This window comes from Mytilus trossulus, chromosome 3 (genome assembly GCF_036588685.1).
Source record: "Mytilus trossulus isolate FHL-02 chromosome 3, PNRI_Mtr1.1.1.hap1, whole genome shotgun sequence".
Lineage (NCBI taxonomy): Eukaryota > Metazoa > Mollusca > Bivalvia > Mytilida > Mytilidae > Mytilus > Mytilus trossulus.
In genome coordinates, this window is record NC_086375.1 from 55811574 (window position 1) to 55826453 (window position 14880).

The window sequence follows — 14880 nt, forward strand, 5'->3', positions numbered from 1 at the left end:
ATCCGTTGATACCCGTTGTTGAAACGCCTTCGTGTTTCGTTTGGTTGCAGTAAGGAAACCTACATTATTCTCAAGATTTAAAAACTGTTGCTTCTGTTAATGACTGTAAATGACAAAATAATACTCATATTAAATGTAAAATAGGGCGACTGTAGTCTACTGATGTTAAAATCTGACAAAGGTAACAATCAAACGAGGGTTTTCCTCAAAGATCATTAACAGGTGCGTTGATTTGCATATTCACATGTTGTTAAAATGTCACAACTGGGAATAAGACATACTCGGTTTGAGTATTGATCATGCAATGATACTGTTTGAAAACCTCTATTAATCTATATTTTTGTTGTGTTAAGAATGTTTCAGGTTTGGTGAGGACATGTATATGTCCCCATCAAACATATTAGGAACATAAAACACCGTATCTTATCTCTAACTGTATACATTTAACATTTAATGACCAGCAGCACTGGTTTGTTAACTATTGTTGGCTGAGACTTCCCCGAACACTGTATGCTAACATAACCCTTGTAAAATTTTAAAATTGTTTGTATAAACATTGAACGACAAAAATATGTGACGTATAAATTTTCTGACGTCAGACACTTGAAATTGTTTCTTTTAAAAATGTAACACGATGATGACTGGTTTACCCATATTTTGACTATTATATCTGTTTAGTTCACGCATCATTGTAAATATAACGGAATTTGATGAGACTGCGTACAAAGTGAGAGGTTAAGCGCTATAAAACCAGGTTTTATCCACCATTTTCTACATTTGAAAATGCCTGTACCAAGTCAGGAATATGACAGTTGTTAGCCAAACGTTTTTGATGTGTTTGATATTGCCATGTGTTTACGGACTTTCCGATTTGATTTTCCTCTGAGTTCAGTATTTTTGAGATTATACTTTTTTTTACACTATATAGAACAATCAGAAAAAAGATTTCTTTTTATTTCAATATATCTTTACGCTAAATCAAGACCACATTTTTGGTTCTTGAGGGAACGAAACCTCCGACATATTTTTTTTGTTATTCCATCTTCACATTTCACGAGTTATTACTACAACAAGTAATGTTAGACTAGCTAATTCAACGATTTATCTCTCGATAATAAATCAGTTATTTTCATCTGTCTACAGGATATTCATTTTGCGTGTCTGCACAATATTACCAAAGACGATATGATATTCAATGCATATTAAATGGTCAAAACTTCCTTTATTTGAGTTGATTTATCTGTGGCAAAATCTATTAAGTTAACACTCGATTCATTGCTAGTATTTTTATATTAAGACAACTCGTGTCATATTGTATCTTTTGTAATGGAACAACAAGACATAAATCGCTGTTTGGTACTTACAAATAAGTACAATAAAGAATCGAAATGTTTCTAATCAAATTAAAAAGACCTATCTATAGGGAATTGTACAATGGTGAACGTAATTGCATTTGTTTATTCATTTCTATCGGAGTTGAAGGATATGCCAAACATCCGTTTTCACTTTTGATCTTGTTTACCAATAAATATCGGTTATGCCTACTTCCTAGTTATCCCAGATTGACAAATAGCTTATTTGAAAATTGGTATTTGTCTGAAAACTACCACGCAACATCCACTATTCTAATTCCGGTAATCTCCATATTTCGTTTAGCTACTCTAACCTGATTGTAAAAGCTTTGAATATTTTTTCAGTGTGGCAGTACTGAGATTACTATAACTACTTTGTGATTATGTTGAAAAGGAGGTCAAGTTTTACCTTTTTGGCAGAATAGCGCGTCTTAATATTAAATTCAATTTTTTTTTCAACAATTCTATGTGAATCCACACTTTTCAAACGTTATTTAGCCTGATATATTGCAGTGGAATACAATTATGATAAAATTATTGAAGTTATACATGACAACCTTTGATTTCCATCTAAATTGAATTAAATTTAATGAAAAAACTTAAGTTATTTTAAGGAAGGTTCTCCTTAAATCATTAAGGAGGTATGATATGATTGCTAATAAGTAAGTATCCATCAGAGTTCAAAAGAAGTAAATGCAAGCAATTATAGGCAACATTACGGCCTTTTACATTAAGAAAAAAAATACATACCGTAAAGTCGGCTGTAAAAGGCACCACCATGAAAAATGTAGAACAATTCGAACGACAAAAACTGACGGCCTTATTTTTAACAAAAAATAAATACGTAAATAACATATGATTGACATGAACCAACGACAACAATTGAATTACATGCTCATTACTTGGGACAGTCTCATACAAAATGTCGCTTGGTTAAACATTTATGCGTTGAACCCTCCACTTACCTGGCGAACACACCACAACTTGAGAACAAAGTGAAAAAAAATAATTTGAACTGGTTTAACTTAAAAATCGTTACGTGAGAAAAAAGTAAAAGACATACGGTACAGTTTCAATCCCATGATAATTTTTTTACAAACATTTCAGAATATGATAAAGATTCTTTTATAAAAAGTGATGAATATTAATTTCAATCTAGTGAGTAAGCTTTTTAAGATACCTGGATAGCAATTTGAATGTAGAGAACATAATTTTAATAATAAAACATCTTCATCATATACATTTATTGCAAAAGGGTACCTTGTTTGAATCCAACCATTCTTGTCATTGATATATAAATACTAGTATTTTGTCATCGATTTTTAAAGAAAGTTTATGCTTTTGTTCAGATAAGTTTGTGATTTAGAATTATGAAATCAAGTTTTCCTTGAATTTAAACAATCTTATTCAAAAAAGCAGTCATACGACCATGACAGAACTTCATATAGGAATTCCTCTTTTAGATTAAAATGTCAGTCTCTAAAGAAAACAATCGTGTTATTAATCTTAACTTCAACATGGTCCTTTGAACTCGTTGATTAAATTCGTGACTACTTTAAAAGAAAAAAATTGAGGATATTGAAAAGACATAATATCGTCTGAAATATCCATCTACCAACTCAACAAATGTGATGTCCATTAAAACTTCCAGCAATTAAATGATACCTTTGGTTTATTTGTTGTGGTATTCGGTGTACTTTTTCACAAGGAAATTTTGATTATCACGACCAATAATAAGGAATTTATGGCGACATTCCCAATTGTTTTGTAGTAAAAGTTTTGTTTAATGAGACAAAGTAGTCGATATTCCATATGAGGTAGGAAAAAGTAGTATTAAGCTTCATAAAAACAAAGTTTCTGATATAAATACAAATTGTAAATTTTGTGATTGGGGATTACGGAGTAAGTCTTTCAAATTTTTAGGAATACTCATCCGATTAACAACACTGGTTGAATAAACTGTATCATTATAAACGTGATAGCTATCCTCATTTTTATTCATAGATTAACATGAATAATGTCCCATGTAATTATATCCATTAAATAAGCATGCAGTCAAGTTGAGTCAATTCAAACTAAATATTTACATATTTTATTTTTGAAAATTTTGGATCCTCATTGCTCTTCAACTTTGTACTTGTTTGGCTTTCTAAATATTTTGATATGAGCGTCACTAATGAGTCTTATGTAGACGAAACGCGCATCTGGCGTATATAATCCTGGTACCTTTGACTATTATTATGCTATACTGTGACATTATTATCCAAGATAAGAAGGGTACCGATGACTCAAAAAAATGTTTATGTTTACCACAATCACTTTGTGTTCATGTCCAAAAAAGCAGGAATATATAGCCCAGGGGGTTGCCATTTGTTATAATAAGTTTTCGTATAATGCGATTTGCATTAATTAGACCATAAGTTATTTCTATTCGATTGTTTCCCATTAAGGTAGCACAATACAAAGATTTATTTACTTCCAATCACTAACCTTTGAAATGTTGTAACTTTCTTATGAATGCATAGAAAATAATAAAAGAGGTATATATAGGTAGATAAAAGAATAACCTTTTAAATGAATGCAATATTTTTATTATGCAATCATTATGTAATCAATTATTATGTAATTAGTGGCAAAATCAGGGTAAGTTCACTCGAATGAATTTAGCTCTATCATCTCTTTAACTATACAAAAAAATTTAACGAAATCTTAATCAACACATCATGGGCTTCAAAAGGGTGTCTCAGATTTTCTCTATTGTGTTCCATTCTCTCATAAATCTCTAATTAGTGTAGACATCATAACCACATAAAAGAAGACAATGTTTAATTAGTGTAAAATTTGTTCTATACATTCTATCTGAAATCTGAGACACCCTTTTGTAGATAATGGCCAAAGGAACAACATTTAATAAAATCAATCCTCTAGGGATAACTATGCAGAAGCTAATTTCATTTGAAAGTGGAAATTTGGCGAAAAATAATTTAGACACAGTTAACATTGTAATTGGTTACATAATTGTTGCATTAATTTGAAAGAGTAATCTGTTAGCTATCCAAAACTACCACTTTTATAAATTTTCAAGCACTATTAAGAAAGTTACAGCATTTTAAAACTTGGCAGTTGGAGTTATAAAATCTTTGTATTGTGCTACCTTAAGTGATTCCGGTCTTTTAAAGCTAACTATAGCATTGGGTTTGTCTATATTTGACGACTGTACGTTGAACTGTAGTTGTTAACATCCTAGTTGTTTGTCTTTTCTGGATAGCTGTCTCGTGACACTCTTTGTTTTTACATGAAGCAAAAATTATCTCCTTGTATACTTTGTGCATTGCAAAAGCAAGTTAATTCGAATACTGCCCTTCTAATTAATGTATAAAATGTACTGCCGAATATAGTCGCCGATTTTGAGTGTAGGACATTTTGATTTCACAATCGACATGTTAGGCATCGTAATTAGTCTTCTTCCTGTAATTAACTTTGAGCAATCTTAAATGCAGAATAAAAAGTAAAATCACAAAAATACTGAACTCAGAGGAAAATCAATTTGGAAAGTCCATAATCACATGGCAAAATAAAAAAACAAAACGCATCAAAAACGAATAATTTATAATTGTATCTGTGCTTATTTTTTCTTGTATAAAGATATTATAGGAACTAAATGTTATTCTGTATTTTATATTTGTATATCTTATTTTATATTTAGATAGTTATTTGATAAGTTTTTGTGTTATTTATGTCAGTGAACGCGATTAAACGATGCCTGATCTTTTAAACTCGTTTTCAAAATTGCATTATATATTTCGAAAGTATGTATGTAAAAATGTGATATTGAAAATATTCATCTATAAACTACTTTAAAAAAAAAATTGAAACATTTTTTTTCCGTATAAAGTCACTATTGAACAACATAACAACAACATCTATTTTTTGGTAGCAATCTGTATTTGAGTGGTTCATGTGTACACTTATGTCCACCATAAATTTGTGTCGACATAGTTTAAGCGAAATACAGCAAGGTTTACAATGACGAAGTTGTTTACTCTTCGGTTGATGGCTTTCTGGGTCTTATAATCCTCAGGGTATCGTAGTCAGCCAAGATAGAACATGTGAGTGTTATTGCATATCAAGACAATCCACTGGAGAAACCATATGACATTAATTCTTCTTATCTTTAAGCCAAATGATTATAATTGAGGATTGTACTTTTGTAGTTGTAATGTGCATATTTGGCCTTTGTTATCGTATTCAGCATGTATTTCATCATCTCAGCATCGCAATAATTAGTTTTAGAGATTAAAAAACAAACCTCTCTTCAACTGATAACTTTTACATCAAAAGAAAATTACACCTTCTGGTTTGGAAAGATAACTTGTAAGTCGGAAATTGATTTGTTTGCTTCATTTCACTGACAGTATAATTCCATCACGACTCTAAGTAATTTGTTCTCAACAGGGCGGAAATTGATATAAAGACAATGATACAATCCATAGAAAAACCATTTTGTTATCAGTTTTTAATTCAATTTGATAAATTGTAACGTACTATCTTTTGTACGAGTGATACTAATGAATAAAGGGAATATAAGACATTGCATGATGACTTCAACACAGCTTGAATACATATTTCGTTTCTTTGAGTTACTTTTTCCTTATAATTTTTAAAAGTGATCTTGGTTTTCCCTTAATTGATTTTGGAAGATGAACCATTATGTCATAAATTACATGCTTAGCATGTCACTGGCTGATGTTTCCGTGTGTTGTTTCTAATGAGATCACATACTATGCTGGAGTCGCTGATTTTAAAATTATCACAGTATGTAGCTTTTATACAGAACTTTTCGATATGATTTTCCATATTATATAGGATGCTTTTAAGGAAGAAAGAAGTAATTTTGCAGACAATGATATTTTCAAATTTGAAAAAAAAGACAAAAAGAAAAACAGCGCACAACGCAGTAATACTGATATTTATATGTCATTTCAGTACCCATAGAGGATGGACCATTTGGAAGTCTGATATGGAAGGTGAGTGTCTGTATGACAATCAAAGGTTGATTATGTTCCAAATAAGGTAGTTATCATTCAATATGCCAGACGCAAGTTTTGTCTACATAAGTAAGTACTAGATGGAAGAGCATTGATGACCCAAAATTCAAAACAATTGTGCCGAATATGGCTAAGGTTATCTATGTCTGGGTTAGAAAATCCTAAGTAATTTGAATATTAAAGGTACCAGGCTTATAATTTAATACGCTAAAAAGGTAATTAATGTCTATCCAAATTGATCACAATATCACAGTTTGACGTTCTGTTTTAGATTATCTTAAAATGTATGATACAAACTCAAGAGAGAATAATACCTGGAAACAAAGGATTTCTAGTGCAAATACATAAGAAAACCAAAGTATTGAAACAAAAAGGTGTCTATACAGATAAACAAAAATAATCTATAAACTGAAATTGATAAATATAATCGCATCATTTGTGTAATGACAATGTTCAAACACGATGAGCGGATATTTGATAAGGGACTGGCCGCCTAACGACATTGCACATACCCAGTGGTATAATATCTGTTCATATATCATGCCGAATTCTATGAATACAAGATTTGTTGCTAAAATAACCTGCTTAAGATATCTTTTAAATTAGAGATTATAAGAATATAAGAAATATCAGTAGCCAGAAAACTTAAAAAACAATAAAAAAATTACATAAACGAAAATTATCAACCATAAAAAAGCAAAAGGGATGAACCTAGATGCTTGGTAAATGGTTTGAAATATTCTATATCTTTGATACTAGTGTATGTCCATTAGATAGCAACCAAACGTCACAAATACACAAACCAATTGAAGAGGGCAGTACACAGTCTTCATCACAATAGTTATCAAAGGTACCAGGATTATTATTTAATACGCTAGACACGCGTTTTGCCTACATAAAACTCATCTGTGACGCTCAGATCAAAATAGTTATAATGCCAAACAAGTACAAAGTTGAAGAGCTTTGAGGACCGAAAAACCAGATGTGAAGTCCTTTATCGTCCAATGTACAAAAGTCTTGAATATTTTAAACAAAAAACAATGAAAGAACTGCCAGTATCACTATCTTCTTCAAATACTGCACAATTTGATCATTTCTTCTAAGACAATAACAAAGGACATTCTTTACATTGGACAGTCAATTTTTATACACGTATATAATGTCAAATCTTGTGAAGATACAAATAAGATTTTACTTTTGATCAAATTTATCAAGGAAAAAAGGGACTGTCACGTTGGCTGCACTTGACATTATATGTAAAGACATTAACATGTTGTATTATTTCATCATATGAACAGTTTATTTTGTTTCTTTCTAAATAAAGGCAACAGTAGTATACCGCTGTTCAAATATCGTAAATCTTTGAACAAAAAACTAAATTGAGGTAACAAACTAAAACTGAGGAAAACGCATTAAATATAAGAGGAGAACAACGACACAACATTAAAATGTAACACACAGAAACGGACTAAGCATAAGACAAAAATCCGATGAGAATAACAAATATAACATCAAAACCAAATACATGAATTTGGGATAGAAAAGTACCTTGACACGTCTTATAGTAAGGTGAATTCACTCAAATACAATTCACAACAGAATCATACCTTGGAGTTTGTAATATAATGCTTTGAATTGAGTTATTGACATGTATTGTTGTTTCTGAGATATTGTAACTTTTGGTTTGCCTTTTTGAATTGTTAATACATTTTAACATGATATTGTTTTTTACAGGATAAAAAGTATCTTATTAGTGTTCTGATACCGATAGTAATAGGAATTGTAGGAGCAGCATGTATCATCGGAATGACCTATACTGCTAGATATTGTCAGAAATATGAAGACAAAATCAGAGATATACGATCGACTATGATCGAACAGGTATATTGTAAAAATCATAATGTTAGTACAAACTTATTCGATATGTGTCTATACAAAAATAGAGAAATGTAATTTAGTGGTGGTCATTGGTTGCTGTGAATTCTGTTTGCATTTTTTTCTAAATGAATGAAGCTTGGGGTTATTGTGATTTATTTAATATTTCGTCATAATAGTCTGCGGTATGGGTTTTGCAAAGTTGTATAAAGACCCGTAATTTGCTATATCTACATCATTTGGTTTAGTAAATAGTTGTCTCATTGTCAAACCAATTGGTTAACCTTGGATGAATCTACTTTCCTCCTCCTTAGGTAGAAGATCTGAATCGACCGAGTTTAAACGAGTGAAAACCAGCCATACCATCCATATCTTCTCAATATTTTTTATAATCATTTATGTTATTAAACATACTGTTTACTGTTTATTGTTTTGGTATGATTGCCAATGAGACAACTATCCACAAAAGACCAAAATGACACAGACATTAACAACTATAGGTCACAGTACGGCCTTCAACAATGAGCAAAGCCCATACCGCATAGTCAGCTATAAAAGGCCCCGATAAGACAATGTAAAATAAATCAAACGAGAAAACTTACGGCCTTATTTATGTAAAAAAAGGAGCCTCGGTTACACCTGAACGGATATCTCGAACGGATGCCTAACGGATAACCTTTTTTTCATTCCGTTCATGTCCGTTATACGTCCGTTCTTATCCATTTCATGTCCGTTTAGCGTATTTTTAACCGTCGACGTCCATTCTGTCAGGTGGAAAATTTTGAGCATGTTTAAAACTTTGAACGGATGTTCAACAGATGAAGCGTCCGTTGAACGTCTGGTATGCGTCCTTTTTGTACGATACTGTCCGTTTCGTTTCCGTTTTATATCCGTTACTTGTCCGTTATACATCCATTGGAGGTTCTAGTAAACAAATTCACCAACGGACTTCTATCGGACGTTAAAAGGATAAAACGGATGTTGAACGAATGTGAAACGGACTTCGACCGGACAAATAACAGACAAAACGGATGAAAAACGGATCTGAAACTGATAAATGCCAATTGAAAATTTCGCGTCAGGTTAGCCAATTATTGTTATGTCAGATATTTTAAGGTTCATGAAATCTTATTATTCATTATCGGTCTTATAGTAAGGACACGTCTTCACTATCAAGCAGCTCTTATTCAGGCCAGACACTGCCCTTTGTCGGCATTTTGAAGAACAAACCAAAACCAGTTACACAGAAACATTTTCAATATTTATGCGATTTACATGTATTATTATTGTCGCCTTCATTTTTTCGTATATCTTGTTGATCCGAATTATCCGGTACGCTTCCGTTATGTGTCCGTTTTTTGTGGTATTCGTCCGTTAGATGTAAGTTCGACACCCGTTCTGTCCGGTACGTTTCCGTTTCTCGTACGTTGCATATCCGGTGTGTGTCCGTTATGCATTCATTACGCGTCCGTTTTATTTGGTCAGTACATCAACGGACTTCAATCGGATATCAATTTTGTCAACGGACCGTTTGTCCAATCCGATAAGGTGTGACTGAGGGTTAACACATTGTGCGTTTTTATTTATTTCATTATATTTGGCCATGAATAAAATTTGATTCCAAAATGTAAACTCATTATAGATATCAGTATTGAAATTTTATTTTGCACCAGATGCGCGTTCATCTACAACAGTGACTCTCGAATCAAAAATGTTAAAAACGCCAAATAAAGTACGAAGTTTAAGAGCGTTAAGGAACAAAAATTCCTAAAAGTTTTGTCAAATAAAACTAAGGTAATATGTTCTTTAGGTAGAAAAGCCATAGTATTTAAAAAAAAAACAGTTTTGTAAACAGTTTATTTATACTTATGACCATATCAATGATAAATCATGTCAACACAGAGGTGCTGACTTCTTGGCTGGCGATACCCTCTGAGAATAAAAACTCTATAATCAGTGGCATCGACCAGATAACTGAAATAAATTCATCATAGATTCCAGAATTTTAAATTTGCGCCAGACTCGCTTTTCGTCTACAAAAAAAAATATTTTTCACTTATATTTGAAAATTACCACGGGTCCATTGATAATGATTACTTATCTCCTCTCATTTTTATAGTTCATACATTGACTAACCATTACTTGAATAATGGTCTTAACATGAATTTTTATAGCTCTTTTGTATGTTAAGGGAGCAGTATTAAATTTTGAAACACGGCAACGCTAGTGAATAGAGACAAGGAATGTCTTGTCACGAAACTAATGTATTGAGTTCATTATTCTGTTCCTTAACACATTCATGCAGAAAGTGACTTCTCATTAAAAGTAATAATCATTATTCTCTAGAAACTTGGTTTTAAAACACTTCAAAATGTAGCAGATAATTTTGTTTGTGAACTGAAAATCCATTTGAATAGTGCTTTATTCAATTAAAAAAGGTTTCCACGTCATTTGTCTGTAAATTCCAAGTTTATTTTCGGAAATGATAATAATGAATTATCTTTAAAACTAGAAAGCCGTACCTAAACAAATACTTTATCGTATTAAATGTGTATCTAATAAAACAGATATGTCCAGAAACAAATATGGAAAAATAATGTTATATGAAGAATTGAAGAGGGTCTAACATATGAATAATGGTATTGATGGAAACATAGATGGGTTCTTTAGTAATGCCATTTATATTTACTCACTCGTTATCGATTGTTTTTATTACAGTATTGTATTCGATTTTCCGTTTTATTGATTTGTAGACACTTGTATGTATATTAGTTTAAAGTCATATGAAACGTGATTCTGATATTTATAATGATAAGAAAAGTATCTAATATCTAAAATATCAATTGAAATGTATTAACTCAATCAAAAGACATATTAACACAAGTTAACATACGCTGAACAAATAAACTTGATCGATGACACTTTGTAAACACAAAATCAATAAAATAAGGTGTGAGGTGTTAAACAATATCAGATTACAATTGTGACTGTGTCGTGAAAGATTCTGCTCTATCAAATCAAAATCGAAAAAATGTTGTATTTTTCTGGACGGTGTCCTGTGGGACGGGCATGATCTGGTGAAATTATAGTTCTGTTTTTTTGGCGATTGAGTTCAGATTACACCCAGATGTGTCCAAATCCTTTGTTCCGGTGTATTTCAGAACCAATAGAATCTATAATATTCAATATTCGTTTGATGTAAGAAAAAGTATTGAAATAATAATTTAATTGCTTGTCGAGCTTTAGAAACGGAGAAAAAACACTGACTTGCCGAGCTTTTATATCAGTAGATTTTATGTTTGTCAACACTGTACGAATATTGTTTAATTATGCAATTGAACATTGGGCTAAACATTCAGGATTTATCTTTGTTTGGAATAAAAAAAATACTTGGTATGAATAAAGTTTAAAAAGAAACATAGTAAAATAGGTGAAAACACACACTTTTCTAAATTTTTGATTGTAAATAGTGTAAAATGTTATTCAGAAAATCAGGTAAAAAAAGTTTCAAAATATATTTATGAATTTCATCTATTAGACACTAAAACTTCAAAGTCTAATTTTATTTTTCGCCATTTTGTTATGGTTTTGTTCACAAATAGTTATGAATTGTGACAAGTATAACCGTTTGGTTTACATTTAGTACACTTGGTATGTCAATAGACGAAAATGTTTCACGTTTATATCAAAATCTTTAGAGCTGTTAGACTTATTATTTGTTTGTCAGGAAAAGAGTAAACATTATTTGTTGGATGAAATGTTTTCTTAGAGTGATATTTTCCCCAACAGTTTTATGGTTTAATGACGTTCTTATACACATAACATGAAGTAAAATAACAAACATACCGAACTCCTTGAAAAATTCAAACACAAGATCCCTTATTAAGTGGCAACATCAAAGCTCCAAATCATCAAACGAATCGAAAACAACTGTTATATTTCTAACTTGGTACAAGCACACCCCAAGGGTGACTGGGGTATAGAAATACGGTCACTTGGTCTTCTCCCGACCGGCAGTAAAACGCTTGCCGAAGTGGGGCGTCTGTTTGGCTGTGCGGGATGTATCAATTTCGCAGTCACGTCCGGTCAGAAGGGGGACGTTAAATCCGATGCCTCGTGTAAAGAGAGTGCCACACTCTTTGCACGTTAAGAACCCTTGCAACAACTCTTTGAGGGGTCCGTAGGTGACCTGTTGCAAGGCAAAATTGCTGTCCCTATCCAATATACCCTCCTTTTTCAGTGGCAATCCAAATTTATCCGACCATCATCCGAGATGGCCTCTATTGTATCAATCTACCTATTGTATTTATTGTGAACTTGTTCTCGTCCTGAATATGCATGAAATATTTGCCACTGGACGTTAAGCAACCAACAATCAATCAATCAATCAATGGAACAAGCATTTTCTATTGTAAAAAATGTATTTCCATTATAATAACTTATATTTGTTTCTATGTTAAAATAGAGTTATCTCTCTTATGATTATATATGAACAACAGAAAAGAAAAGAAAAACGAAATACACATAATTTTATATTTTCATAAATCATAATGTATTAGTAAAAATATTCAAAATATGCAAACTATGTAAAATATTAAACTCAAAATTACAGATTGAGTAACATGAAATCTCAGAAAAGTGGGTTATCAACTCGGGTATTTGAAAGGGTTGGATGCTTTTGTTTTTTAAGTGACGCATGTAGTGTTATTTGTTTAAAGGTTTGTCTATCGAAACCAATATAATTGTTGTAACAATATCTTATTTTTAAAGAGGGACGAAAGATACCAAAGGGACAGTCAAACTCGTAAATCTAAAATAAACTGACAACGCCATGGCTAAAAATGAAAAAGACAAACAGAAAAACAATAGTACACATGACACAACATAGAAAACTAAAGAATAAACAACACGAACCCCAAAAGGTTACTGGTTACTTCAGTTTATATGTTTTCTTGTCTTTTCAAATATGTTAAATTGCTAAAAATACACACAAAAAAGAGAACTGACACATATTACACCATTAAATTATTTCTTGTGCGTCATATTTTTGCCACATATTTTCAGAAACAATACAAAACATTAATAAGGGGTATTCTATAACAATAACTTTATCATCTGTACTGAATTGAAGTCTTTTCATTTTCAGACATCAACTAACAACGATCAAATCGTTTTGCTGACAGATTCTTCGGACGAATTATGACAATGGAAGATCCTCAAAGTTTCTCTTACCTATAAATATCACAAATATTGTATCTGTAAATATATATCAACTTATACTATCTGCGAAAAATCGAAGGAAGGGTAGAGTAGTGTTTACATCTGTGCATATTTTTGTTTCTAAAGAAAAACAATCATATTGAATTATATGGTATTTATAAATATGTTGTATACATCGTTACTGAAATGTGTTGGAAGCTTCTGGTGTTCAATATATCAAAAACATATTGATTAACAAAAAAGTTCTTGAGTTACTAATTTCAGTTTGATAAGATTATGTCATAAAGAGTAGATAAATCATTTCTTTAAGCGAAGACAATTAACGTGAAAACGCAGCTTATTCTTTTTCTTAATACTCCTGAATATGCAGATCTTGAACATAAACACCTTATTAAAAAATATGAAACCCTTCCGGATGTATTAATATCAAGCCAAGGAGAAGCGAAAGACACCAAAGTGACATTAAAGTGTATCAATTTATATCTTAATCATTACATTTGCAGATGGTAAATTTTGTATAAAGTTGTTCATAATCAATTTGAAAATAAAATAATGGGTTAACGTTGAAATAAGCAAGAGATCTATGCATGTCTAGTTAATGCGTTAGTTGTTTTAAAGTTGTATTGCCGAATAACAATTTAAACGCCTATCACATCCAGCTTTATTGAAAGATCATTTTGTTCAATTTAATCTGAAATTTTCCCTTTTTCTGAAATAAATCCATGCTGTAAAATAAGATTGTGTGGTAGTATATTAGTTATACAATCTGATTAAAATACAGAGGATTCTACTATCTTTGTGAGCGAAACCTGGACTCAATTTTTGTTTTAATCACATCTTGTATTATACAGAGTACATACATCATTAATGTCAGCAGATACAAGTTGACTTTAAAAGTCCTTGCTATTTTTACACTCTGAACTAAGAAGTAGTTAAAATCGCATGACAACAAAAAATAAGGGCCATTGCAGAATAACAGGGTCATTACAGAATAACAGGGCCATTACAGAAAAACAGAGTTAATATAAAATACAATAAATTTAACATGGCCGCCGATTTTCAAAACGGATCGCCTCGTTAAAAAAGTCATCATAATTTTATTCTGTATACGGTAATGCAATGGTTTTCGTAAAATCAATATTTTTGAAATAGACTAAGTTTCAAAAAAAGTAGAGATTACATCAAGTTGGCAGCAACACATACATTTTTGATCAGTTGGTTAATAAATGTAATAAGAAATGGGTGTTTTTATAAAGGACCTGTTATATGTCCTCGGATGTCTGTAATGTCCCTCGGCGTTGTCTCGTGCCATTACAGACTTCCTCGACAGTTATCATATACATATAACAAGAGCCATTATAAAAACACCCATTCACTTATACTAT

At 31.4% G+C, this 14880-nt stretch overlaps 1 protein-coding gene across 1 annotated transcript in view; it reads left to right on the top strand.

The window, feature by feature from the left end:
* LOC134709568 (uncharacterized) overlaps nucleotides 1–14229 on the top strand; it is a 29194-nt gene extending 14965 nt beyond the window's left edge. Inside the window, exons 4-6 of the mRNA XM_063569734.1 lie at nucleotides 6339–6379; nucleotides 8135–8281; nucleotides 13422–14229. Of these exons, the coding sequence (XP_063425804.1) occupies nucleotides 6339–6379; nucleotides 8135–8281; nucleotides 13422–13478 (245 nt within the window). The 3' untranslated portion in view covers nucleotides 13479–14229. The remainder of the gene's footprint in view (nucleotides 1–6338; nucleotides 6380–8134; nucleotides 8282–13421) is intronic.
* The last annotated feature ends 651 nt before the right edge of the window (nucleotides 14230–14880 follow it).